At 40.2% G+C, this 27,962-nt stretch overlaps 1 protein-coding gene across 1 annotated transcript; it reads right to left on the bottom strand.

The window, feature by feature from the left end:
- On the bottom strand, positions 1 to 27,918 carry RPRD1B (regulation of nuclear pre-mRNA domain containing 1B). The gene is made up of 7 exons (XM_075108428.1): positions 27,452 to 27,918; positions 25,765 to 25,894; positions 24,527 to 24,660; positions 17,375 to 17,487; positions 15,392 to 15,518; positions 14,140 to 14,315; positions 1 to 2,522 (listed from the first exon to the last, which is right to left on the bottom strand). The coding sequence occupies exons 1-7, from the start codon at positions 27,600 to 27,602 to the stop codon at positions 2,373 to 2,375; spliced, it is 981 nt and encodes a 326-aa protein (XP_074964529.1). The 5' UTR covers positions 27,603 to 27,918; the 3' UTR covers positions 1 to 2,372.
- Positions 27,919 to 27,962: the final 44 nt, after the last annotated feature.

Here is a 27,962-nt window from a genome sequence, read left to right as displayed (position 1 = left end):
TTCAATGACACCCTCTTTATTCAAAAATAGATATCTATGAGACATTTCAGAATATACTGCTGTCACAAATGGCAGCCTATATGTCTAAATTAATTCCTAAATCAATTCATGTACAGATTTAAGCTTTTGTTAAAAAAAAAAAAAAAAAAGACACACCTTGGGGAAATCTGTTTAACCTTGAGAGAATGTCACCCAGTTCACCAGACGCCCTTTGCCCAAAAAGTAAAACAAATAAAATTAAAAACCACAAGACTTCATTTAAATTAAGCAAAATAAAACACACACATATATTTGGAAAAAAAGAAATCAAAAATTTTAAATTGAAAAAAAAAAAGAGACATACAACTATCTCACATAAGATCTGCCCAAAACAACAGCGTGAGATGTCAACACATTTGTCTACATATTTTTTTGACAGCTTTGTCTTATAATAGATACACATTCAATCAATGGTCAAAATAGTTATTGGTTAAAACAGCCTCAGGGTAACTCCGTGAGCTGAGACAGGATAGAAATGAGTCTTTTGGTTTGGGTTTTTAAGTTTGGGGGAGAGGTGGGGGTTGGTTTTCATTTTTGGCCAGAGCAGAAAGAACGTACAGTGCTTTATCTAAATAACGTTTGGACCATAAAAGGCTGTACAATCAAACCAATTCGTGGAAAGAACAGTTCTGCCACTGGAAAATTTCCTGTAAACTAAAAACACATTTCTTGGCTGGGCAGTAAGGGTGCAAGGAGCTTTAAAAAAAGAAAACTAAACAGGACAAAATGAAGTGTCAGTAAGGAAAGGACGTGAGCTTAACAACTTAATGACCAAAAAATGTTGTATTATTTGTTTTAACTGAATGCTGAATAGGCTCTGAATACCCTATAAAATAAATTAATGAGGATGCAGAACAAGCTTTGCATTTCTGTAGGTTTCCTCTCATGTCTTTCACAACAGCAGCTTAAGACTATAGGGAGGCACAAACACAGCACATCACTTAAACTAATTTCAGCCTCTGTTACAAAACCTGTATTATCAGATCAAGTGTTTCCAGAAACTTAAAATGTTTTATAGTGAGAGGTGTTAAATTTAAACAGAATTGTTACCCAAATTGGAATGGTTTTCAGTGATCAGAGTCCAGCTTGTTAGACCTAACACACAAACTGAAATGTAACTACATCCATGGCAGCTAAAACATTAGCTAGCAACATAATGGAATTAGAAGTATTAAATTTGCCCTTTTTTTAAACTTTTCCTGATTATAAAAATCAACTCACAATAATCGGTGACAAAAAATTAAGTACATCCTTCTAATAGCTACATGTACAGACATGGTACATGTGCATACAGGATATGTGCGTATATATGGGCCTATTTTCTATTTAAATAAATATTTATACCACATTTAACTTCTGTGCATCAAATAACTTCACTAAAGCTATGGAGAGAATTTGTAGAATACTATTTTCAATGTAACCATCCTCAGAGTAGGTCAGACAGTACCTGTCACGGGGACATCATCAGCTGCAATACACCCTTCCAACCTCTCAGTTTGTTAAACCAAAGCTTCTATGACCATCTAATTTTGTATAACAAAGAGGAAAATGTGGTATAAATCTAAGGTAGCTAGAATAAAATTTACTTCACTTTCATTTAGGTAATATCCAGTTCTGCATTGCTCAACAAAGTGTAAATTACGAAGCTATCTCTAACTCACAAAGAAAAGCTGCTTATTTTTATTGCCTGTGGTGTATTTCAGTTTAGGTACAAGCCAAATAGGAACGATCTCCGTGTCAGCCCCACAACACAGAACGAGGAACTGAAGATTCAAGAAAAGTGTTTCTCTGTACCATTGCTCAGTAGATGCCACCTTCTTACGTTGACATGGTACAGTAGCTGCACACATATACACATCCCTACAAAGCCCACTAGCCACTCTACTGCTCTCAGAGATGAGGTTTAGAAACCCAACTAAAACAGACAAGACTTATTCAGAAATAATATAATACTTTTACAGAAAAAAATGTTATATGGTCAACCTTTCTTTGAAAACTTACCAGATAGGTATGTACATGATTCTCATTGCTTTTGTGGGGGTAACAAGTGCTAAGAGCAAACAGCAACTAAAGAGTATGGAAAAATATGAGAAAAAGTTTGCCTAAACGGACTATCCCCACTCCCTTTAGAGCTCACAAAAACTCGCTCTTTTTCCTCCCCTTGATGTGAGCCAGTGTACACAGAGAGAGGGTGAGCATGAGCAGCCAAGAGGTTGAAAGCAGGGTCTGCAAGTTCCTTCCTACTGTAGATCTTGGAAGACTGGATTTCCAGTCAACACCAGAGTCTTCTTTCTTCTGCTGGTAATAATGGAAACCAGGGGACACCATTTGTTTTAGTCTGTTGAAAACAGGTCACCAGCAGACGGCAGAGGTGCCAGACCTCCTGTGACATTGGGCAGCAGTGACAGATCTGGAAGGCTCTGGATGTGGGATTTCAGCTCCTTGCGCACCTGGGTTACCCGAGCAAGCTTCTGTTTATATTCCTGAGGGAAAGAGACAAGAGAATGAAGATTAAGCACAGGTTAATTAACAGTTTTTTTAGTTAACCTAGGAGTATTGTCCAGGTGAGGATTCTGGGAGAAGGTGGCATGGGACTGCTCTCTGAGCAACTGCTGGAATGACTGCAGAACCTGTCATCTGCACCCAGGTTCACAGCCTGGTATCAACAGAAAGTCCACAAGCTTTGGCATCCCAAAATCACTAATCCTGTCCTGTGTTACTTTAACAGAAGCTATGTAAAATGTCCCCAAACCTGCACCCACTGGGGCCTGGTAAAGTGAGAAGCGTCATTACACAGCTGCTCTATTCTTGTATTCCTCCTCAGGCTACTGACTTCCACCCACTGCTGGAGGAGGAACACTGACTGAATGTTCTTCAGACACACCTCTACTGACAAAAGCAGCAGGCTGAGGTACACCAGAGGTATTAGTAATACTATGCTGCTAAAATGCTTGGTTTTTTGTCCAGCTTGATCAATTCTAAATATTTAGATAATCCTGTTTTCCCTGTCAAGTCAATCAAAACCAAGTTTTGGTTGTGAAATAGGGTCTCATCATGAGTTGTGTAACAACTCATAGCAACCTCAGCAACTGTACTGTCAGACTGGCGTGTTAGCAAACAGAGAAGTATGTGTATGATTGCTAAATGTAAACCAGAGAAAGACACATCCACAGTGATTTGAAACCAAGCAAAATACAGACACTAAAATTTCAGAATTTTACTACAAAGGAGAAAAACAGTAAGTGAAAAAATCCCTGAGTAGGAAATGTGCAAGTTGTTTATCCATAAATGAGGTCTGCATTGAACATTAAAACTCCAGTAAGAAACATTTATCCATCTTCAGACATCTCCACAGTCTAAGAGACACCAGATGACAGTGACTAGTATTTCATAATGAGAACACAGAGGAAGAGTTTGGACCCTGTAAATGAAAGAACCGTATCTTGTTAAATTATGTTTAGAGGCCATTTAAGAGCAGACCAACACATACCCGAGTCATCTGACACAGAAGTTCAATTAAAGATTGATGTTCCTAAAATTTTCAGTCTTCTGATTCTAAAGATTTATTTAACAGTCACAGAAGACAGCTATTTAAGTAATAAAAAAACCAGCATCACATCATTTCTGTTGAAATGCACCAGTCTTTATCCAACTATAAGTGGCATATTTTTCATGGCATTTCCAGAACACAGGAAACAATAAGCTTAAGAAAAATAGTACACAGAATAGGCTTCCATACAGTCAGTTGTAATATTAACTTTTCATTTCTTAATTACTTGGCAAAGAGAAGAATTTACCAGAGAACAGAATTTTATCTTTGAAGATCAAATAAAACTAGGCACACATTTAATCAAAGCATTTTTCTGAAGAGTTTACAACTTTAATCCAGTCTTTCTAACCTTTTCAGTGGTGGAAATTCTTTTCAACCTTCTCCAAATATCGAAGCAGAGCAGTTCCTACAGGGGCTATAGGCAATGAGTCTACACTTTCTGTGTTTCATTACTTTGAATTAGAATAGTGACAGCAGCAGATGATTGCAACAACTCAGAATACCCCTGCACCTGGAATACCTATATAAATATATTCCGTACATTTCCTGCCAGCATTGAATAAGAATGTCCTTTAACAGCCTGCTTCAAACTTAAATCCTTTTATGAGACTCAGCAAGTGAACATACCATCATAACCAAACACTTCTGTTAGTGTACATAGGATATACAGTATTCAGGATATACAAGATTCAGCATCTGCTTTTTGCTGTCCCATCTTTAAAAAAAAAAAAAAAAGGTATAAAAGAAAGCCCCAAACCTGTAATTCAAGATACTGTCAGGGAGTGATGGACATCAGTGTCAGGAAAGAAAGGGCAGTGCTTTCTCAAAAACGCCAAACTCTGCCAAGAGTAAATATCAGCAGGTTTTTTTTTTTGCTGTAGTAATTCTTGCTAAAGATAGGAAAGAAATCAAGAAGGGCAAAGCAGCTGGCAAGTCCTCCATGTCTGATAAATGGGTAGAAGGTGCAAATTCCAAGCATAAACCAAGAAAATTCTTCAAAATACTGCTTGAATTTCCAAGGTCCGTGCATGAGAATTCTGTAAAGACAGGTACAATGCAACATCTCTCTCCATGGGAAGACTAATGTCCTGCCACTTTCAGGGCAAAACTGACAGGAGGACCAGGATATGCTACTTCTAGTAGACAATCAGGACTAGGACACAACAGTTTTTTAGCTGAAGATGATTTTTTTGACTATTACAGTTGTATTAGATCAAAAAAACACATTAATTTCCTGATAGAACGGTTTAGGGGAGTGAGAATCTTTCCAACGCCTTCCTCAATTGCCCAGCTCTGCAAAAAAAGGCTGACAAATGAAGAACCACTAAGATGTATGCAAACTGCACTTCTGGCAAACATACAGACTTAGGAGCAAGTCCTCTACACATTAACAGCAGCACCTGTTCACAGATTTAGTTAACAGCATCAAATGTTTAGGAAAATATTGCTCTTAACATATCCCCATTTTTAGGGATACTCTACATTGAGAGCTACATGGAGTACTGAGCTATCAGAAATATCTTCTAAGTTTGAACAGAGACTTCTGTACGTATATGACGACAAAGAAAAAAAAACATCAAGTCACCTTGAGAACCACATCCATTCAATTCTAAGTAATTCTACCTTACTAGTAGGTTAATACAGGCATTAACTAGTCCACAAGTCCACACAAGCCTTTGTTAAAAAAGCAAGGCCTAAATCCTACCTGTTGGTGGGTGGGGGGAGAGAGGAAAAAAAAAAAAAAACCAAAGCAAAGACAGCAACAGCCCCACAACCATTAAAAACTCTGGCTCAGAAAAACATCACTACATTCAGGAATGGAAATTATGTTCTAAGGGAGTAATCCAGGAACGAAGACTTCCTAGAAGAGATGAATACTTGCTGGAGAGATTTGATACACAACACAGATGTTAGAGAACTGTCTCCTACAACACTTAACGCCTTCCATCTGCTCTGGTACCGTAACATTGTGCTGATTTGTGGCAGAGCTATAAAGGGCTTGAGAGACTGGATGCCAAAGCTGGGTCAGGGAGTGCTGACTGCACTGAAGCACCTGGCAGGCACACCAAGCCAAGAACAAGGCAATCATCTAAAGATGGGGCATCAGTGATAGAACCTGGAGGCAGCCCATCATTTCTGGGCGGCTGCTCCTGGAAGCAAAATTTCTGAAGTCCTGCTGCAACATGCAGAAATCACCTACCAGGGAGACTCTATCCTTCATATGAAGTGCAAAGCATATTTATTTGTATTTGCCATTTGTAGTATGCAGGAGTACACCTCCGCTCCACTCAGGAATATGCATAAGCAGAGACATATAACCCTCTTCCAGGCTCAGAGGCTTTTCTTTTTCCACAAACTGAGTTGCGGCCATAGTCTGCAACGTAGGACTCGGGAAGCAGGTTCAATGGGAAACCATGTTTTTCCATGTATCCCATGACATGCTTTGAAACTGCATCTTGCAGCTTTTTGCATAAGATCCCTCCATTCTATAAAACTGAAAAAAATATGAAGTGCATTTAAAAGAAACCGCAGCTTTCAGAGGTCTTAGTTTGTACTCCATGTGTCTAGCTAATTGCTGTGCTGCATAGTAGGCTTTCATTAAGATTAATAGCATTTGGATGCTATTTGCTTTTTTTAGACAAAATAATGAGATCTTTGCTGTAAGCAGGAGTTTCAGAATGATACAGAAAAAACTGGCGCTGTGCCACATGAATGCTTTTGCTAATCAACATTCCCTTTCAGTATGTGGCATTCTACATCCACAGGGGCCAAGTGAATTAGATATTTAGTCCTTGAAACAAACACAAAATCAGAATTAAACAACACTGAATGAATCTGACCACAGCATTTCATTCAAAAGAAGCCTTGCATGAACATTAAAAAACTGACTGTAATGGACACGACAGCAAATTCATTCTGAGGATGGCTGCACGGCTTGTTCACCTTGTCGAATTACACAGCATGGACTTCATTTTATTTTAGCTTAGAATTTGCACTGGATACTTCAATTCCTGTGCTGGGTCAAGCAGTAACATGCTGTAAGTCATCACAGCAATTGTATCTACTGAAAAACATCTAGTTAAGCATTAATGACAATTTAGAAAGTGAACAGGAAGAGCAGCCAGTCAGTCTCAGTTTTGATATGCTGTATCTTGAGCCAGATATATGAAAGCAAAAGACCACAGAAGTCAGGGAAAAAAATGTGCCAGAGGCTCAACTGAAAATGTGAAAAGAGTACAGAGTGAAGTGAGAGGTTTGACAGTAGTATGTTTATATAGCCTTGTAACATCTCTATTTAAAAACATTAAATATAGAACACTTAATACAGTAGGTTGATTAGGTATTCCTTAGCTTTTGCTGCTTGCCACTTAACCTATGTAAAGTACTTTTACAACATAGTCATTAAAAAATGTTAGAATAAGAATGTCACAATGACAGTGTATTTATAGGAAATGACCAATATGAAGGCGTTGGAAGAAAATTACCAAAAATTAAAAGCTTTCTAAAGCAAGGAGAACCAAGTTCCTGCCCAGCAAGTATGTGAACAGGATGTATAAGCCTTTGTCTTACATCCTGACAGACATTTAGACACAGCACAAAGTTAGACCAGTAAGGGGGTTTTTTGTTTCTTGGGTTTGGTGTTCCCCTCCCCTGCAGGTTGTTGTTTATCATCTAAGAAAGCATGGTTTATTATTAATCAGCATTTGCAGTATAGAGGATAAGGCAACTTTTTTTTTTAAAGCATTGATAATTTGTTAGATAACCTTAAAAAAGTGCCTACCATTTTATTTCAGTTTCATGCTCAAAAACAACTCCGTACAGAAGATGCCCGGTTTGCATGCTACATATACATTCACTCTACCTCCCGCCACGCTATTCCTTTTGGCCTTTTCAAAAGCAGTTCAAAATTCCCCTTCTCCAACAAAGTGTGCCAAGTGTATCAGCACTTTTCTCCTGCCTTTAAACCCACCTCCTTCTGCATTCTCTCAAGTGTCACGTTTGAATAAGCCCCGTTTTAAAACCGTATTCTATCCTGTATTTCATACTGTATAAGCATAAATCAATCTTCTCCACATGATGGTGGAAGGCATTGGTCAGCGTGCCAAGCAGAATTACTAACAGTTCAATTGGCAGGGAAGGGAACGGCTTTCTCCACATCAGTTATAACTACCCAAACCTCATAGAAAGCAATTTTTAAAGAGTCTGTCTACAAAACAGACATTAATTTGCCTTTTGAAGAAACCCTACAGTCCTAGAAATAAAAGCAGTCTTGGTCAAAAGAAGGCAGCTGACAAACGTTCACACAAAAATAAAAAAAGAACTGGAAACAAAACATGAATTATCCATGAACTTGCTTATTTCCATGCAAATTCAACTAAACACAAGTGAGAGATTAGACACATTTAAGGCCTGATCCAGAACCCAAATTCCTTTGAAATAGTTTGTCTGGACACTTGCTGGACTAAGACACATGTGCCACCTTGGAAAAGGACCTGCATCTGCTCTGGTGCAGTTAGGCAGCTGCAGGAGCCTGGCAGCAAGGCAGCCCTGCTCCTCCTTCTTTACAGGGCTAACCAGTGCAAGCCCAGCACTGCACTCTTTGCACTCTTGGCAAAGCAGCCGCAAACCTGCAGAGAAGAGTGCAAAAATGCCTACAGCTGCACAGCACATCGTCTGTGTCCTGACATCCTGACTGCAGGAGCATGTGTTTTAGTGCCAGGGGGACAGAATATTCTCCAGTACCTGGCAGAACTCAAAAGCAGCAGTGCAATCAGCATGGCAAACGCCTTGAGAGGTTCTTAACAGCCACACAGTCAATTTGCCCCTGCAAGTCGTCAGATAACAGAGAGCAACCCACCTTCCATTTCACCAGTTCAGTGCAGCAGAACCCCCCTCAAAAGCAAAGTGAAAACAAATGCCAGTGGCGAAGCCAGTTGTCCTTATTTTGTGGCAGCACTAAACCAGCAAACCTGAGGTTTTTATACAACATATCTGAAGGATGCAGTCCAGGAATCAGAGCTTGAATGATATATTTCCTTACAGAGTTTCAGTTTATTGTCATACCTTAAATTTGTTCACAGTCTTGCTCCTTTAAATTTAACACGGCTTCTTTCTTTTGCAGCATCGTTCATCACACTTCACCAGAGACAGTATTCCTGCTCTTGGCACAATTACATGCTCTGAAACCACTACTTGCCTCCTTGTTCTCCTCTTTGCTTAGGACAACTTTAAGTTGTTCAATAGAAGAGTCAGCAACAGAGGCCCCTGCAGAGCATTTCTCCAGCTGCTGAAGATGCCTCCTCATCTACTGGCCTTCGCAACATTTAAAAGCTCTCTCAGGATTGGCCCAGGCTAGCACTGTACATTGGCAACAAAACCTGGCTTCATTTGTGACATATCCTTTCCACAATAAAAACTGTGGGGGCGCAAATGATGTTCACAACAAAAGGTAACAGTTAGGTCACCAAACAGCTACGTATTCAGCTCTCCAAGCATCTTGATGATTTTGATTGCTAAGCAAAAGCCTAGTCATATACTGGCTCGCTTCAGTAAAAAGCGTAAAAGCATTGATTTCATTTGCAACACTGCTATAATTATGAATTATTACAAGTATCTAAAAGTGAAGAAATCATACTTCTGCATTGTGCAAAGAAACACAGCTGTTGCCTCGAGCCATACACTGCACAACAGAACCACATTCACCGCAATGTTAGTTTATTGTATCACTATGAAACAACCTTTGTTCTTGTCCCACACCCAAAGGCACAACTGGTTCACAGCCAGAAATACTGATGTGCAGTTAGTCACTTTTTGCCAAGTTAATCAGCAGTTCAGGTTTATAGACCTGAGCGTGACAGGCTTTGCCTTGCTGCTCCTGGTCAGAATCTTCTTGCCCTGCCCAGGGTGTAGAGCAGGCGACCTCCCTGTGCTGCCTAGTTCCCACAGCTATCTCCTGCTACTTGCATGCATGTGAAATACTGGCATTTTTGTTTCCTAGCTGAAAAACTATAACTTCATCTCTTGTTCCCTGCCTAAACCACTGAAATGAATATACCACAACCCAAGAATTCTTGTCTGTGAGGAAAGCAGCATCCCCAAAGGCAAGCCAACAGTGACATGCAACAAAAGCCTAAGCAGTGGAAGCAACACAGCAATAAATTGCATATTAACCTGCTGAACTAAATCGTATTTCAAGAAAATGTGTAGTGCCGGGCAGTCCAGAAAACCTTAAGTGAGATTGTACTTCATCCTTCAGAGATGCATTATCAAAGAGGGTTTACAAATTCATATGGCCACAGCTTTAACACCTTATTAAAGGTGCCTTGAAGCCATGAATATTAAAAACCACCAACATCTAAAAGCCTGCACAGCTCTCAGCAGGATTCTAAGTCACAATTTTTCAGGTACAGTCAACAATCAGAAAATTTCTCCAAAACGGGATCTTAAATACAGTCTGTTCTTTGTATTTTTAAATATATATATATGCACACATATTTGTATGTATATACACATACCCCCACATACATACTGTACTATATATACATACTGTCTATACTATAGTATGTTCCTCATATCACCTTTTGCAAATGCAGGTACAGAAGATACTTGGAGGGCATGGGGAAGAACTCAGCATTGCTGACTGCAAATCAAAACAAAAATTCTGAATGCATATTGTCCTCTTTTTTTGCATCTTCTCCCCATTAGATTAAAGAACCCTCCCTCCACTTAATCCAAATCTTCTATTGTCAGTCGTTATTTCAGATACCCATAAAGCTTCCACACAATTGCCATTTTCTAGCACTACTTTCACTTGGTTCCTCTAGTCCCGCCTATTTAGTTGGCTTCATTTTACAGTCACCTGGTACACCAACATGGAAATGCTATCCCAGATATCTCCCCCCTACACTTCAGTTTTACACAAACTGATTCCCTGGATTTTTTTCCTACTTGCCTGCCACACATTCAGGAAGCGTACACCGACTTCAAAAGACAATCCTTCCCCTTGAAGTTCTGAAGGACAAACCCCCTCCCCAGCCGATTGTACTCTGTAATTGTAACAGGGGCAGCAATGGCCAAAAATAACACAAATCGGAGAAATTGCATTAGAGGTTAAATACCCATGTGAGACACAAAGACACCTTATCTCATTGTTAAAGAAACGCCAGTTCTTGTTTCTATGCCTGTCTGAAAATGGATTTTATTTCCTGACACATACTATTATGAAAGTCTAGGCTGACCTCTGATCCAGTCCAGGCCACGGAAGATCATACAGCAGCTGCAGCATCAAGCCCGCAACTTCTGACTGAGATGAAGCACCATTTAAAAAGAAATTCAGTGTTCAGGTGTTGAATGACAGAATCCACCATACCCTTCAGTAAATTAACCCAAGGAATATTTACCCTTAAAAATATATGCCTTGTTATAGGCTGTTCAGCATCAGCTTTGGTCCAGCTGATTTTGCTCGGCAGCTGATTGCCAGAATTAAAGGAATTCTACATTCTCCTTCTAAGCACTTTTAGATTACAGTCAAATTATCACAATTCTTCTCCCCTGCTTCCCCCTCCCCGATAAAGTAATCCTAGGTATTGCACTTCCAATTTTTCAATTGCTACTCTAAAAGCAGAGTTTGTCCATATGTTACAATCTTCAGGTTCTGTTCCAGTTCCCTCCCTTCAAATTACCAGTGCTTCTTAGCGCTACGTTGCTTCAATCCTTACCCCTGCCAGTTTGTATCAATGCTGACGTGTAATTCTTTGTCCAAGACCACCTTTCTCAGCATATTGTCCCTTAATTAAACAGCTTTTCTGCAACTGCTGACAAGAGCTCTGTGTTCAGGGTTTTGACAATGCGAAGTATTTTCAGCATTAGCCCACTAGACATAAACACACTGAGTTCATGTATGTTTTGAGAATTTGCTGTGTCTCATGAGGGCTAGTGCTAATAGGATTAGTAAACAAGTGTAGTTCTTTAGACCACAAAAGCTGCTTTTCAAAAGATGTAGATTAGCTACTTGCTTTGCTATTATAGTGAAAGACTTTGTGAGTAAATAAAATACAAAAAATATCCAGAGTAACTTCCAAATTAGACATTTCCATATCGTAAAATAAAACCCTGGGTCATATTACTACCAGAAACCCCTTTCCCCAACGAGCAGCCTTGGCTAAATTAGGGTAGCAAAGCAAACAATCCATATTCTATCTAAAAATGCCATCTTATCTGAGTTGGGAACCTTACTTCACAAGAGAAAAAAAAAACAAAAAAAACTTATCATCAATAGTACCAAAGATTCTGGAAAAGATACCCTGAGAGAGCAAAGTATACAATGAGAAGATACATAAAATCAGATTGTTTTACGTTATTTTCTTATTTCAGTCTCTGCTTGAGTAAATGTTTTGTTTTTTAATACATTCTTAACTGCTACAAGAATTTCAGATCCTTCTGTTAAAATGCTTATTAGCACTTCAAAGAAAAATCCAGGCTTATCAGTAACATTACTGTGAGAACATCAGACCCAAACAAAACTGATATGCAGATATGGCCTGCCATATCTGTAACCAACACCTTCCACTATTTATTAACACTCTACAACTCAACAACAACAGAATGCTTTAATCAGGCAATATCCCTCAGCTAAGATTTGGGATTTGACATGAATATGAATTGTGCCTTGATGTTAAATAAGTATTAAAAAGTGGCATTTCCTGCAACTCATTTTAGACTTTTACAGCATTAAGGCCACCTTGTTTTGGCAGAATGACAAAGATGCTAACCTAAACAGATATTTAATAAGACCAACAATCAGTTTCCAACATGGTAAAGCACGTGTTTACACCTAACAGTGGGCAAGCAACCTGTCCTGTTGCCATCATCAGGACCATTCCTATCACCAAAGTCGCTCAGGCAGTGAACCCCTTAATTCCAGGATTACATTTCTGCCTCTTCCAGAGTTACAATATTCAAGTAACCTTCCTTACCAAAATTGTATTTTCCAAAACAAAAACCACCACAATTGTCACAACATTTCAGCTCGTGCATTAGAATTTTAATTTAATGTCGAAATTGAGAGATCCACAATGACACGGTCTCAAACTTACTCAAATTTATGGATTGTTCTGGGCTTTTAAAAACATTGCTGTGCAGCATTTTGCTACTTATTTCTTCCCCCCACCCACAAAGTAAACAGCAATATGTCTAGCGTTTATGTATTTTTATTGATACACACACACACACGTTTCCACTAGACAGGTATCCTTCTTTCAGCAAGGAAAAGACAACCTGACCCAATGCTTCCACTAGTATTCAGTGAACAAATCAGGTGCTAAACAGGATCTGGTTTTATGGCATCTTTCAATTCTATCACTGAAAGTGTCTTTTAATGATTCAGTCATAAGACAGACACTATGCTTGAAGAAATTCAGGCTAAACAAGCTAACAGAATTATTAACTATCCACTCTAATTCCGAATGCAGCATCAGCACTTGTTTGCCTGATTTGGAAAAAATGTTGTTCTGGAAAAGCAATATGTTCACAGTCACAAGACATTGAGAAACTCTAGTATAAACACACATGACAAAGAAAACACTCAAAATGAAATTTACCTCAGAACAATGTTGCCTAGCTGTCAGAGGATGAGGTTTGTCACGACAGTAAACAGAGCCTGCAATTGCTACAGCACAGTCTCCTTCCAGAAGATTTTTGTCCTCTACAGCAACTCATGTCCTACCCAGCAACAGCTGTTCATAATAACCAGCAGCCGACAGTGTAGAGGAAGCCCTTAATGTGCCACCAAGGGGCAGTTTAACAGATGGCAGAGTGACATACAACCACAATCATTAATTAAACTTCCACACTAGTCCCAAGATGCAGTGCTGAAAGAACTTCCACTGAGAAAGAACATTTCAGATAAACGGCTGGCTGCTGCAGCCCCTGCACTAGCTCTAGGACATGCAGCTGGTGCTCAGGGCCAGTCAGCATGGTCCCGTTTTAGTGTCCTGCCCTCCTTGTTCAAGGGAGCTATGGCAGGAAATGCAAGTCATCATCTTTCTGTATCAGCCCAATTTTTACTCTGTCACAGAAGCTGTAGGTAGGGGTGGCTGTTAAAGGATGGATACCAGAAGATCTTGTTCAAACTGCATCCCCTTATCAAGAAGGGGCTGGGAAGGCAGATAAGGGGCAACCAACCATAACAAAACGAATAACAAAAAACAACCTATAAAAAAACCCAGCTAATTATGGCAAAGGAAGGTTTGACTTTTTGGAAACAAGGATTTCATAAAACAATACAGCAAATCTGAAGAAATTTTGTTAAATGAGCCTATTTTTAAAAATAAATATTGAGTTCTGGGCCTTCCATGTCCATGTGTATTAAAACACACTGGACTGAACATCAGAACAGATTTTTTCTTCTCACACCGCATTCTTACCCGTTTTACTCTGTATGGAAAGATAACACCTAGAGTCATTTCCCTTGAGAACACATAGATCAAGAGTCAAGCGGGAGCGTTCGGTGAGGCAACCAGCTTGCCGGCACCGGTGCAGCCAGTACTCACTTCTAGCTTCTTCTCTTTCTCTGTCAATACATCCTTCTGATTCTGGGTGTACTCGATCAGCATGCGTGCCAGCTGGCGCCGGTCCTCCAGCTCTGCTGCCAAACGGCCATTGTACTCCGCTAGTAACAGGCATGCTTCGTCCACAGTCTTCGAAAGACGTTCGGCTGCCTCTTTGTCTGCATGCAAAAGTGTTGGGTAATATAGGGGACAAAGTTTAAAATTTTCATCATTGACAGAAGGGATACAATTCATCAGGCACATGTATAATAACATCTCATTCATAAATACACTTCTGGCTTGAAAGGAAAACGGGAGTTCTTATCACAGGGGATATAAAGGAAATAGGCAGGACTAACAACCCCAAGAATGGTGTTTTTAAGACACTGACATGACTGATTATATTTTATCCCTGCAGAGACATCAATGATTGGGGGGGGGGGGGGGGGGCAGGGGGGAGGGGGGCAGAGAGAGACTCTAAATCTGAGAAGTTAGCCTCTATAAACAAGTAAATTAAACTAAAACTTTAGGCTGTACTTTCAGAGTTCAGTTAAACAAATCAGGTGGTTTTCACATTTAAACATGGTATGCACTTTTTAATTCCTCTTTTCTCTGAATAACTCCTTATGTATCAACACAAGCAAACATATGAATTGCACACTAGACTTCACAGCTGGACACTGTAAGAGGATACTACAAAAGACTGAATAAGTGACAGGTCATGAGTTCTAAATTAAAACTACTTCCAGGAACAAGAGTTGAATCACGTCAATCTTTAATTGCTTCTATTAAGATTACTTTTCAAATACAATTGCAAAAGTCCTTTTAAACAAAGAGTGTCAGACTAATGGGAGTAGCGAGTTTCCTTTTCCGTAGCAATCAAGGAGTACATGTGTACTCAGCACAGTCTGATAAAACTCAAAAATATGTAACAGTCAAGGTGTTCAAAATCAACACACATCCGTTCGACAACTCTGGCCCTATTTCCTTTACATTCTTGCAAAATGCTGTTGACACTCTCCAAGAACAAAAGACTTGGTTGAAGCCAAAAAAAAAGGGAAAACATATGCACATTTCATCTTCAATTTTACTCCATAAGATTGCTATCTATTAATTACCCAAGAGCTACAAAACAATGGCACAAAAGCAGAAATTCACTCCACCATACACTGCGATTATTTAGATATCAAAGATTTTTTTTTTCCCCTTTAAGTTATTCTTTGGACTCACATTCATTCATCTTCCAGTTTCATACCTGTAATTTTCTCCAGTAATGAAACATCTTGAACTTCCTGAGGCAGGGAGGCAATTTTTTGCCGCACCGTTGCATCTCCTGATGCTGCATTTTCCAGGTCTTGTAGGGCTTTGATCAAATCCTCAGTCTACAAGACAAGTTAGCTAACGTTAAAACCAAGTAACTTTCCCGGCACTTCCTGTGGATGGGGCCACTGTATCCGAAGTCACCTACCTTTGAAAGCAACCATTTCTAAAATATTTTCTTAAAGTTGTTTTTAAACTGTTGCTTTCTAACACAGAGAATATTAAGTAAGCCTACAATATCCTATTGTTTAGGAACATGCATAATTACTGTGGGATCATTTTTTTCAAGACTCTGCAGGGGAAATCTTTGCATTCCAATTAAGAGAAGTCATCATTTAAGACCAAGCTGAAAAGTGCATGACCACACCAGTTTGTGAAACAGTCATCAGCCCTTTGTGTGGCATCAAATTGGGATTATATCTTTCAGCTGAGCATCCCAGACACTCTCTTTGACTAGCAGGAGTGCACGTCCACCTTTGCTCTATTCCAAAGGTGCATTCTGACATAGAGAAAAAAAACACCACAAAAACCAACCGCCACCAAAACACAAACCCCCAACACAAAACCAAACTTGTACCAGTCCAAATAAAACTGTGTCAGGTTTCCATCCTTATAGGATTCAGATTTTTCTAAGTGGTTGCTGACACTGAAAGCTATCCCTGTTAAAGCAAACTTTATATTGTCCTGATTTTGCAAAGCCATCGCCATCCTCACATAGCTCAGCTGGCTCTTCGGAAGCACACTGCAATCTGCAGATAAACTGGCCTCCACTGTATCCCCTTGACTTCATCCCTCAGCTGGTTTTAGTGCAGTGAGGAAAAATGTGTCAGTTTTAATGAATACGCTCAAAACGTACCTAGCTTAAACAGGTTGTGGATGAGGACAGCCTTAAGAGACCTCCCCTGACACACTACTTTTCCTCCCTGCTCAAACAAAAAAAGGCAAAAAGAAAAAGGGGGCAAAAAAATCCCCAAAACCAGACTCCCTGAACAGGAAGAAAAAAGTGTTATTTCTTTGTTTTAAAAAATACTGAAGTTTTAATGGGCGGTTTTTGAAACTGGAACACTAGTACTATAAACACCATCACTGATGTTTAAACTACATTTCAATAGTTTGAAAACAAAAACACTGAAAAATTTCAAATATTTTTTTAATCTGAAAAATAAATAAGTCTATTACCTAATATTTACTACTTCTTTGCAAACTGCTAATGATTTCCAAGAGTAACAAACACAATGCTTATCATCAAAAGAAATCATAAGCTGCAAGGCATCTGGAGGTAAAAACAACAAAGAAAATCTCATTTATTGCTTTGACAACTGTTGTTTTTATTTTTAATGGTTACGCTCTACCAGATGGATAAAGTATTTTTTTAATCCTTTTCAAATAAACAGTGGTTTAACATATGTTAATTTTGTAGCCTTTAATGGTCAGAATGACCCTCTATTTCATTCCTACTATTTCCATACCACTAACATGTCAGCCTCAAAATACTCAGAACTAGTGGTCCTAACAAACTCCATACAAATCTATCAAAGGTTGAGCTTTTTAATAGCTCATGGAGAGAGATGTCCTACAAAAAAAGAGTAAGTTTTAACCATGTTACAACTTTGAGTTTGAGAGATTACACGCTGATCTTGGAAAGAATTTAAAATATAGTCTGTTCTTCTAGCAGTCCTTTTAGATTCTGTATTGGCAGTACTACTCAGACCTTGGTTTGGACTACCTGAAATCACACAGCAGTGACACAGTGTTTCAATATGAAAACCGAATCTGTTCCATTTCACATGGACTTCTCAACCCCCAACTGAAATTCTCCATTAAAAAGCATTTTACTTGTTGACAGCTCCACCTTGTGGCTGTACCACACAGGAGGTGGCTTTCAGAACAATTCCCACTCTAAACCTGTCCCACGTACCAGCAGTGGCCCAGCACTGGGGTCTTGGGGTGAGTAGCTTCCAGGGTAATCATCATCCTCCTCCTCTTGTATTTGCTGAAAAGTCCGCTTTAAAGACTTCTTCTCCTCTGCAACTAAAGACACATATAAGCAACTAATTTGGATGCCAGGTCTGCCCACCTTAACTATCTCTACTTCAAAAAACTGTACCAGATGCTCTGATGATTAAGCTTACTAAAGAGAAGGATGACCACAGTTGGACTCTAACATTGGCGTCATATTCCAAACACTCAAATGCAAAACAGCAGTAAAAGGTTTATTTTGCCCACATATGTATCTCTGTACATGCAAATACAAAGATACAGTCTTCATATCAGCAGTGTGTACTGTATACATATTTGTGCCTCCTACACTGAAAGTAGGAATGGCAAGTAAATGTCCTATTTGTCAATAAATGTCAAGAAAGGGCAGGTCTTCAACTCTGCTCAGATTCTCTGGTTAATACCATGTATGCATGGAAGGATTTCTACCCATAGAAATGAAGCACTGATGCTAAGATACGTACGGAAAGAAGAATTTCAAGTTATCTTTTTGTACCAAGTATATACCACCATGGTCCCACAATCAACTAAATGACTGCTGGTTATCCAGACTTCCACTCTCCCATCAAAATAAAGACTTCAGGACAGCTCTTTGAAACTAAAACTCTAAGATTTGACCGCAACAACAGCAATGGGCAGAGCACAAACTGATCTCCAAGCAGGTGTAACTCTTCAGAAACGAGGATTTCATAAAGCAAGACAGTGCTGGTTAAATGAACCTTAGCCTACCATACCTTAGCTTAAAAGGGAAGAAACAGTTTATTTTATGAGTCAGAAGTCTTAATGCAGCCTTTGATCCAGTTACAGAGCCTTCAGAAGACGACAGATAATTCTTCAGACTTGCCACCAAAATTCATAAGAGCCAGCGTAATTTGTAAGAAAGCTTCGGACAGAGGCTTAAGAACATCTCTTCAATCGAATCAATTCTTGCTGAGATAATCATGGAGTTCAAGGAAAACATTTTGTATATATTTCGATTCACAGGAAGATCCAAGATCGCTCAGTTTAAAATGGAATCAGGCTTCCCAGCTATAATGAGGAAGCAAACAGAAAGGTCTGTCCTTGAATGCAGAATTTTGCCTGCCTTGTCAGGTGGGACAGATGTCTGAAAAGCATTATTTAAATGGAGACGAAGTCAGAGATGCCATACATCCTGCTTGTGTGGGAAAAAGCCGAATGACTCTCGTGAGGCAGACACAAATGCACCTCTTAGAGAACAGATTTGCTCAATGAAAGGCGAAGAAGCACAGAAAACAGTTACCCTAAACCAAAGGAGGTTTTGATGCATGCTAGAGCAAAGCTATCTAGGCTAGAAAAAGGTACAGTCTACATATTGTATGTATACAACTGATGTAAGAGTATTGTGTAATGATGGAATAATATAAGAGAGTGCCTGATAATCTGACTGATAAGCAAGATACCAAATCAACAAGAAAAACTTCTTCTGTCCACTGAAGTCTACAAAAGAGACCAGCAGAGTTCAACAGATGTGCAGATGACAAACCAGCCAGGGAGAGCATTTAAAGTTACATAGCCCAATACAACGTACCATCAATATTTATTGCTTTTGTACTTATCATAAAGTAATTAACCAAAGGATAAACCCAAGATAATCAATAGAAAAATGCATGACTGTAGTGCACACAGAAGTGAAAGCAAAAATGAGAACTGGGATTCGTATTGCTGAAGTGCTATTCCTGCCGTCTTGCCAACTGGTCTACCACAAGACACAGTATTATGCTTGCTTGCTACTCTAACAGAGAATTGAGAATTCATTGAATTTTCTGTCTGAATGACATCAAGTAAGTTTGATTGGAAGCAGTCCAAAGAAAGTAGATGCATGAACGTCTGTAGTCCTAAGCACCAGTTGTTAGTTGGCATACCTGAAGAGAGGCCACTCCCTGAACATATTAAAGCCAGCTATGGGACAAAGTGTCAAGTAGAAAGGAGCACAGACAAAGCAGTCGGCTTTCAAGTAGCATTTTGGGCTTGAGTAACACAGCATAAATGTGGACTGTGCACTGAAAACAGTGCTTTGGTAAACAGGGGCCGCAGAAGACCTCATTGAAGAATCCTAGAAACACCATCCCCATTTCATCAAAATGGAAAAAACCCCTCACACTTACTCTCAAACTTAAGACCACATGGTGGAAAAGGACCCCTGAAAGAGAACAGGAAGCCAGGCATAAATTATAACACACCCTGCCTGGGTAGCTTTCAAAATCTGCAGTCAGCATTTCTGAAAAAGCCTGCCAAATCCAGCAAAAGTAAAGCAAGCATTAAGAGCATCTAAAACTGATCAGAATTCAACAATGGTATGTAACACACATCATCTGAAACAATCAAGATACCCTTGTAGCACACGGACAGCTTCTTCCAGGAAAATCAAGATCCCATTCTTGACATGGGCATAAAGAAGTTAGAAAAGCCACTACTAGAGATGAAGTCAGCTTTCCTGCTTCATCAGGGTCTCCTTCACAGCTCAGAAATTGAACTACGCCCTAAAAGCCTTCAAAGAGCAAAGCACTTCGTTCCTCCAAAATGACAGCTGTCATAACAGCTTTGCAGCAAAACTCCAGGTTGTTGTTATCTTGCTGTTGCAGTCTCCTGAGATACTTGTAAAGGTATTTCTCCATCACCTTTTCAGTCTTCAAACCATCTCCGGTGGCTTGAGGAAGCTTACAATGTCAAAGACCTTAGTGACAAAGTATGAGATTTTCCTTTAAGCTGGCAATATGGCAGATCTTCCCATCTAGGGTGTTCACCTTTTTGTTATCTCTTGACGACTGGTTTTAGAGGTAAACAGGCTTCTTTGATTTGATTCCAGGCTTAGATACACAGTAAAGAGAAAACAACTGTGGAAGCTATATACACACATTCAAAAGGATAACTAGGAGTTTAAAACATTGCTCTGTTAAAAACAGTGCGTTTATGTGGTTTGGTTTGTTTGGTTGGTTTTTTTTATCTCGGCAATATAAAATTATCATCTTCCCTCATGAGGGCTTGGTTACATTCATCTCCTCATTCAAGAAGCTGCAACACCACGTGGTAAGGAATTCTCCATTTAGATAATGCCTTTCACTGTAAGGAACTATGCAAAGCATTCAGATTTAAAAACAAAAACAAATAGTCCATAATTCATGAGGATTTATCAGTCTCGGCACAGCTACATCATCTGCCTTTTCTGACACTGAAGCATACAGTTATATGACAAGTTGTGCGAGCAGAAACTTCCATCTACAGGGAAACACACAAGGAAATCCCATTTAACAGCTACTCTAGTTCTAGAATAACAGGCGAACCTGTAAAACAGGGGTTTCTACTTCTGAAGTTCTATAGGTAACTGTTTACTTGAAAGGTTGACCAGCTGAATTTAAGTGGGTTTTTTATGTGTCAGCAGGGCTATCATCCTCAATCAGCGTAACAAAACATAAGCCTCCCAGAACTATAAAATTGAACTTCTGTAGGCTTTAGGTTCTACGCACCAGGGGTTTAGCAACTTGTGCAAGATCCAAGTAAACTTACACGAAAAACACTTTTGGACAGTGATTTAGGACAAAACATTGAATACAACAACAAAAAATAGGCAGCTTTCCTACAGAAAGCAGAAGACCATCACAGAACACCAGAAGACACAGAAGAATAAAATAAGAGAAACCTAATGGTCCAGTGTACCCTCCAACTGTTCCAACCCTTTGTTTCTTCAGGGGTAGATCACTCATGACTGTTTAAGTTCTCATTACAACATATATTTGTTGGTAGCCTCTCCTAGGTCAAGAAAACTGGAGTTGATCTGCTCCAAAATGATACCTAGTCCTGTTCCCAGGTGTCTTTATTTCAGTTATTCTTGGAAGCATCCCTGCTTGCTCTCCTCTCTGATGTTTTTCTCCACATTTTAATATGGGTCTGTCCTCCCGTGCCAGAATTTGCAATATAAACACAATCAGAGCAGATGGATGCAGTTACAGTTTGTGTTACAGTATAACATTCCTATATCAGGGCACATTCAAGGACTTCCTTCAACTGCTTATTACAAAGACAATGAAAAGAAAACATGTCGGCTATACAGGTTATATTACATCAAACCTCTACAGACCTAGTTTTTCCAGGCTTTAAGATAAATAGGTGGTTCTTCTCTTCCCTACTGCTTGTAAAAAGAAACATTGTAATGAGATTAATAAGAAAGCAAATGCAAGCTGAATTAATACATTTAGAGTTAAAACAATGTAAGATATTAATATTCAAAAGCTCATTTCCATGTATATGCATATTTCGTTTAAGGAACCTGAAGGACTAAAATATAGTAGAAAGGTGCGCCACTGAGGAAGTCAAAACCAGCAAATATAGTGCTTAGAAAGGGCTGGTACTCCTTCCCCTCCACCCCTCTGAAAGGGAAGCTTCGTTATTTGTGCAATCAATCCTGTTCCATGGCAGGAACTTTAGCACATGCTGCCAACTGAATTGCTATATATTTACCTAAGACCTTGCTAGTAATGAAACAAGAAATCAGCTGCACCATTGAAACACGCATCAATAAGCCTTAAAAATGTCTTCCCTTACTGATAAAGGACTCTGCTTTATTCCGGCAAGTTTCCCAACTCTAGGTGTAACTAGTGCGCTGCAACCCAGGCAGAGCCATCCTGTTCAGAAAGCAGCACCTATCAGCCCAGGAATTTAAGACACTGCAATATGAAAAAGCCACAGCAAGCTACCTGCATAGACTTGTTGCCATACATTGGGCTGAAGAAAAGAATACTCATTATTGCAGCATCAGATACCCTTACGGAGCTTCAAAATTTTGTTTTGATGGCACCACCTCATACTAATCTAAGTATACTAACACTACTTATTTCCCAGCTGTGTCTACCTTGGGTACACACAAAACCAGGAAGTCAGAATGGTTTTGGAAGAGCAGCGTACTGTGGTTTTCATGTCTGTAAAACACAATACATTATTGTCCATCTCCCTGTTCAACTGTTTGAAAACAGAATAGGATAACTACAACAAAGCCTTCTGCAACATAGGTAGTCGTCCACCAGAAACTGGACAAGCATCAATTTATCTTCAAAATCCATACAAATCTCATGTGAAACTAGCTCTTAGCATTAAGAAGTTAATTTGAAAACAAGCCAGTCAAAAGGAGAAAAACTCAGAACTCTGATGAGTTTTTAAAATTTCTTTCTCCTTTTAGTTTGAAAATCCATTTCTTTTTTACAATGAACTGACAAGGCGGCAGCAATATTCACACTCGTGAAAAGACCTGAACTGTACTCTCAAATAAAAGATGCTACATTAGTATCTCCAATTATCCAGACAAAAACTAAGTTTCTCGCCAAGTGAATATGCACACACAGCAGTTCTTAAAACATTTGTATTTCTTCATTCTGTTTCCCACAGACAAAGGTCTGTTACACTTAGGAAGGGTTTCATTTTGTATAAACATTTTTAACTTGAGAAGGAAACAGTAGCAGGGCTGATTGATGCCACCAGCCAAAGGGAGGATGACACTGAGCAAAAGCTGGTTGCCAATTCACCAGAAAATCACAGCTGTGTTTCTTGGACATAGAGTATCATTTTGTTTAGATTAAAAATTAAGCACTGGTAAAACACTTACCTAGGTACCTTAGATTTAACAGTTTCACGCCCTCGGTTAATCAGTTCTCCAGGAATTCAGGCACGTAAATTCTGTCCTTTCACAACAGAGAGGTGTCTTGTGCATTGCACCCAACCAACAGAAAAACCCTGACTTGAGCTATTTCATGTAGAGACTGTACACCTTCCACCCTCCCCCTCTCCCAGCACTCAGAGCAGAGATTCCCTCTGTCCTGATACAGAAGAGAACTTCTTTGGTCAGGTGAGTCGGTCTCCCAGCATTTGGGGAGGAAAAAAGATGGCAATACTTTCTGAATGTTGTACTTCAATTACAGTGAGTTGGAGGGCCTCTGTTGTGAGCTGCTAAAGCACTCCGCCAGTAATTTCACCTGAAGCATCATCTTAAAACACAAAACTACAGCCATAGATGTATGTCTTCACATGCCTGCCTCATCCTAATGCTCATGTGTTAGTATTAATTAACAACTCCAGTAGACATATCTTGCTTGTTTTCACCACCTAAGAATGACATAAGAGCATTTCACTAATGACTAAGCCAACTCTCTCACAAAGTATTGCACCTCTGCAGGGACAGAGAAAAATTTGGTCAAAGCAGCAATGCGATTTCAGCTAATTTGAAGACACTGACACTTCCTTTAGCTGCGAAGCAGACAAATACTCCCCTGACCTGATTTTTAATGACCCTCACCTTCCGTAGGTTAGGCATCCTACTGCTCCTGTTTCATTACAGTACAACCAGTTAAATATTTTCAGAAGTTATAGAACAAGAGGCAGTATCTGCCAAAGCAGTATAAAAAGCACAGTAAATTCAAGAAGCTTATACTCAGTTTCTCACATCCCTCTCATGCAATAATAAGGTTATAACCATGATGTTCTAACAATATTAAATGATGCAAAGTTATTGTTTTCCCCAAATGACATTAGCTAGTATAAGAAAAAAGAGACCAGACAATCTTCGGGGCATATATTCCAGCTTTCAATTATTAAAAGTCATAATAAAATACAGTAACTACATTAAAAAAAAAAAAACCAACAAATGAGAACAAAAGCACTAACAATACTGAATTAACCATTATCATAATCCAGCTAACAACTCTCAGAGATAGAGTGGGACAATTTTAACTCGCAAGTTGGATGCAACAGTTCCCTGCACCCTACTTATTCACCTTCACAGCAAAATGCAGCCCTGGAGTATCCTGTCTGCATGAGCAGAAGCAGAATTACCTTAAGTTTAACTTGCTGCTAGCCACAAGTCACAATGCCACACACTTCCAAACTGGAACTGCGAGTTCAACAAAAATCAGACTTCTCTCAAGACAACCCCGAAGAATTTCCATGACCAGCTCTGGCAACAACTCAGCTACAGGAGCCCAGAGCTCAACTCCTCACAGTACTCAGTGAAGCATGTACCATTTTAAAAAACAAAGTAAAGCACACAATAAAAGCAACATGTGTTTACCTTTAGTTTGGGGGCTATTGGAGTCTTCCATAGAAAGCTTCAGTTGCTGTATGAACTCACTGCCATACACACTCCTTTCTTGCCAGATGTTAAGCAATCGTTCCAAGGGCTTTTTGCAGCCCTCATCTGCTTCTCTGTTCAAAGATTAGAAAATAATTATGGTTCAGCTGAAAAACATTCCTTATTTTTCAGAGAGCATCTTCCAAACTAGTAGCTGCATCCACTGTAATATCTGCACATTTGGAGAGACTCTCTCTCATATTGTCTGAGACAAACTGCAAAGCACATCTGTGGCCAATTTTCCCTTTATTGGGACCAAAGGTTGCCTGAAAGTGCCCCACATTCCCACCCCAAAGTACAAGCAGGAGAAGTTTTGAAGGAAGAGACTTGCTATCGTTCAGAATCTGCAAGAAAAGTTATAAAATACCCCCAAGCTGACATGTTTACAACTCACGAGTATTAACTTTTAAACAGTTGTTTCAGTCAATAACATCCCAATTAAAAAGCAGGTTGTTTGGATCATTAGGCACTTAAATGTAGCACACTGAAAGTTAGACAGCCATCCAGAACATTAAAGTTGTTTAGTTGAGGTAATAGGAATTATTATGCTACTTAGAGAAAATCTTAACTAAACGATAGTCTGTTTTTGATAGGATGGTAGCTGCATCACTTCTTCCCTTTTATGTATAAAATTCTTTCTTCTCCCAACAAGGAGACTAATGACCAGATAACTGTTAAAACAAGGAATGCAAAAAGAAACCGCGCTCAAACCAGAAGGCTGACAAGAATCCAGAGACCCAAAATATCAGCTCTTTTAAAGTCTTCTGACAATGGGGAAGAGCCATTCATTATGTGGCTTTAATAAACACATGCAACTATTCAATTTCATTACCCATGAACAGATCCGCAAGATATTTTGGTAATAATTAAAGTACATAGGACCTGCATGCAGAGAAGAAATGTGTAAAGCTGTAAGGGGCTGATTCACATACAAACAAGTCACCCCAAAGAGAAATACTAACACTAAACAATTCCCAGCCACAAAGTAGTCAGAATCCAATCTCTACTAGAGAGAGGATACAACCATCCCCGAGAAACAAAAACCAACAAAAGCCAATTGAATTCAACTTTGTATAACAATAACGCAAATCTCTGTAGAAAGCAAAGTTGAAGAAATATGTAACACAGCCACGTAGAATCATAGAATGGTTTGGGTTGGAAGGAACCTTTAAACATACCTGGCAACATGAGAAAAAGCATCCACAAGAACAGATTCAAATTCCCTAGTAAATTCAGGACCTTTCCTCTTACTGTTCTGGATGACATCATTTGCTAAATATAGGAAAGTAAGTTTCCTACTCGATTTTGCTGGGAAAAGGGGAAAAAAAAACAAAGAAGAGAAAAAAGAGAGAGTTTGCATTTTATTTCTCACTTCTTTCACTTGGAATCGTTAACACATTTTTCAAAGTTCAACACATTTTCCAAGGCAAATCAGATGCCTTCAAGTCTAGTAGTTCTTGATCTCCTTACCTCTGCTCGTCTTTTTTCTACCTATTTTATAAAAGAAACATGAGCTTAACACTTTTTGTGCACAGTGACACATCAACTCTGAAGAAAGCTGCATAAGAAATAAACTGTAAACACATGATTAAAACAAGCTATTCTAACCTACCAGCAAGGTAATGTAATAACAGACTTATTTTTCATTAATTAACTTCAGGAAAAAAACTTGGTACAGAACGACTTGGTTCAGAACACAATGAAATTGCAGGAGAAACCTATCGTGGAGACTCAAATATTTTTCTGAACAATGCCGTGCCAAAGGAACATTAAATTTCTTCTGTACACGTAACTTTTCCTATCTTGACACCAATAGTTTCTATTTTACTGTGGCTAGAATCAGTGGGAGACGGTGTTCTCCAGAGTGCCCTGGCTGCAAATACACACGCACAAGACTGAAAACAAAAGCGCTTATTTCCACATCAGGCCAAACTCAGATCTTTCAAAAATCCATACTTTGTTTAACATAAATGGCAACAACTAACAATCACATGAAAGACTCCAGCTGGGACTTCATCAGCATCATCGGCTCCAAGGGGCTAACACTGCTGGCTGCCCAGGATGGGAAAGGTGACACTGGCTGGTTTCACCACTGCCCCTGAGGACAGGGCATCAACACTGACACTGGCAGTCTCCCTGGCTTCATTATGAAGCAAATTGAGAAGCTACCAGAAATTAACTTAAGTTAATCTGCAAGGGAAAAAAAAGCACAAAATATTTCTGGATGATATTACCAAATACCTTTTTAGATCTCTACAACCACTTTTACTTTGTTTATCTCTTAATTCCTTAGTGTGCTTCTATAACAGAAAAGCAGTGTGAATCCAAGACCAATATTTAAAAGCAAAATATAAAAGCTAAACAGCCAATAAAGCGCTTCACTTAACTCGAGCACACCCGGGGGAAAACGCTCAGCACATGTGTTTTACAGCCAAGCTGCCTGGCCCAGCAGAGCAGCCTGGCTGAGCATCCTCCCGCCTCTCAGCTCATGCTTCACTATTTTAACTAAGGTTTCTATCCTCTGCCTTCCGAAACACCACTGTTGCTTGGGACACCACAACACGCACCCCCCGCGCACTGGTGCGCGACATTCCCTACAAATTTCAATAAATAATCACAACGGCAGGAGGACGGCGCCCAGGCGCCCGACGCTCCCGTTAACCTCTAACTCCCAGCCTCTAAGGCGTTACAAAGTTTTCACCGAGCCGACCCAAGGAGTTCGGAGGCCGCCATAAGGAAAGACCGGCCCCACTGGCGGGCGGCCCCCCACTCCCCGCCGGGGAAGGGGCAGCTGCAGCCGGGCAGAGCCGACGGCCGTGCTTGGATGCCGCCGGGATTCCCCCCCCGCCCCTCCCCGCCCCGCACCTTTGCGGAGCTCCCGGTGCCAGACAGAGACGATAGGCCCTGCGTGCTTGCGGTGGTGGATGAGCCACAGCGAGAGCGTCTGCACGCTCTGCTGGGAGTTGCTCAGCTCCGACAGCTTCTTCTCCAGCGCCGACTCCGAGAAAGAGGACATGGCGGCGGGGCGGCCCGCGCCGGGCCTGCTCCGCCACCGGAGGAGGGCGCGGCGCAGCCTCACCGACAACAAGCCGCCACCGCCGCCGCCACAAGATGGCCGCCCGACCTCTCACCCCGCCGCGGCGGGTCGAAGGGCAGCATCGTACGGATCGCCGGAGGGAGACACGGCAGAACGGCTGCCCCCAGCACACACTGCGCACGGCAGCGAAGCACGGCGCATGCGCAGTCGCATCGCCGGAGCCCGCCAAAGCGCAGCGAGAGACGCATGCGCACTGCGCGCGCCCGGGACTTTTGCTACGCCGCTGCACTGCTGCGTTCCGGTGGGTTCTCTTTGTCGCGCTGCCAGTCCCGGTTATCC

This window comes from Phalacrocorax aristotelis, chromosome 13, assembly GCF_949628215.1.
Source record: "Phalacrocorax aristotelis chromosome 13, bGulAri2.1, whole genome shotgun sequence".
Lineage (NCBI taxonomy): Eukaryota > Metazoa > Chordata > Aves > Suliformes > Phalacrocoracidae > Phalacrocorax > Phalacrocorax aristotelis.
The sequence above is the reverse complement of the archived record's forward strand: the minus strand, read 5'-3'. Positions and strand labels throughout refer to the sequence as shown.

Excerpts from the sequence above, each read along its gene's own strand:
- RPRD1B (XM_075108428.1), bottom strand. The coding sequence starts at position 27,602 with ATGTCCTCTTTCTCGGAGTCGGCGCTGGAGAAGAAGCTGTCGGAGCTG. Across the intron at positions 24,661-25,764 it reads GCTTTTTCTCATGTTGCCAG|AGAAGCAGATGAGGGCTGCA; the intron begins GTATGTTTAAAG and ends ATCTTTGAACAG. Across the intron at positions 2,523-14,139 it reads AGAAAGAGAAGAAGCTAGAA|GAATATAAACAGAAGCTTGC; the intron begins GTGAGTACTGGC and ends TCTTTCCCTCAG.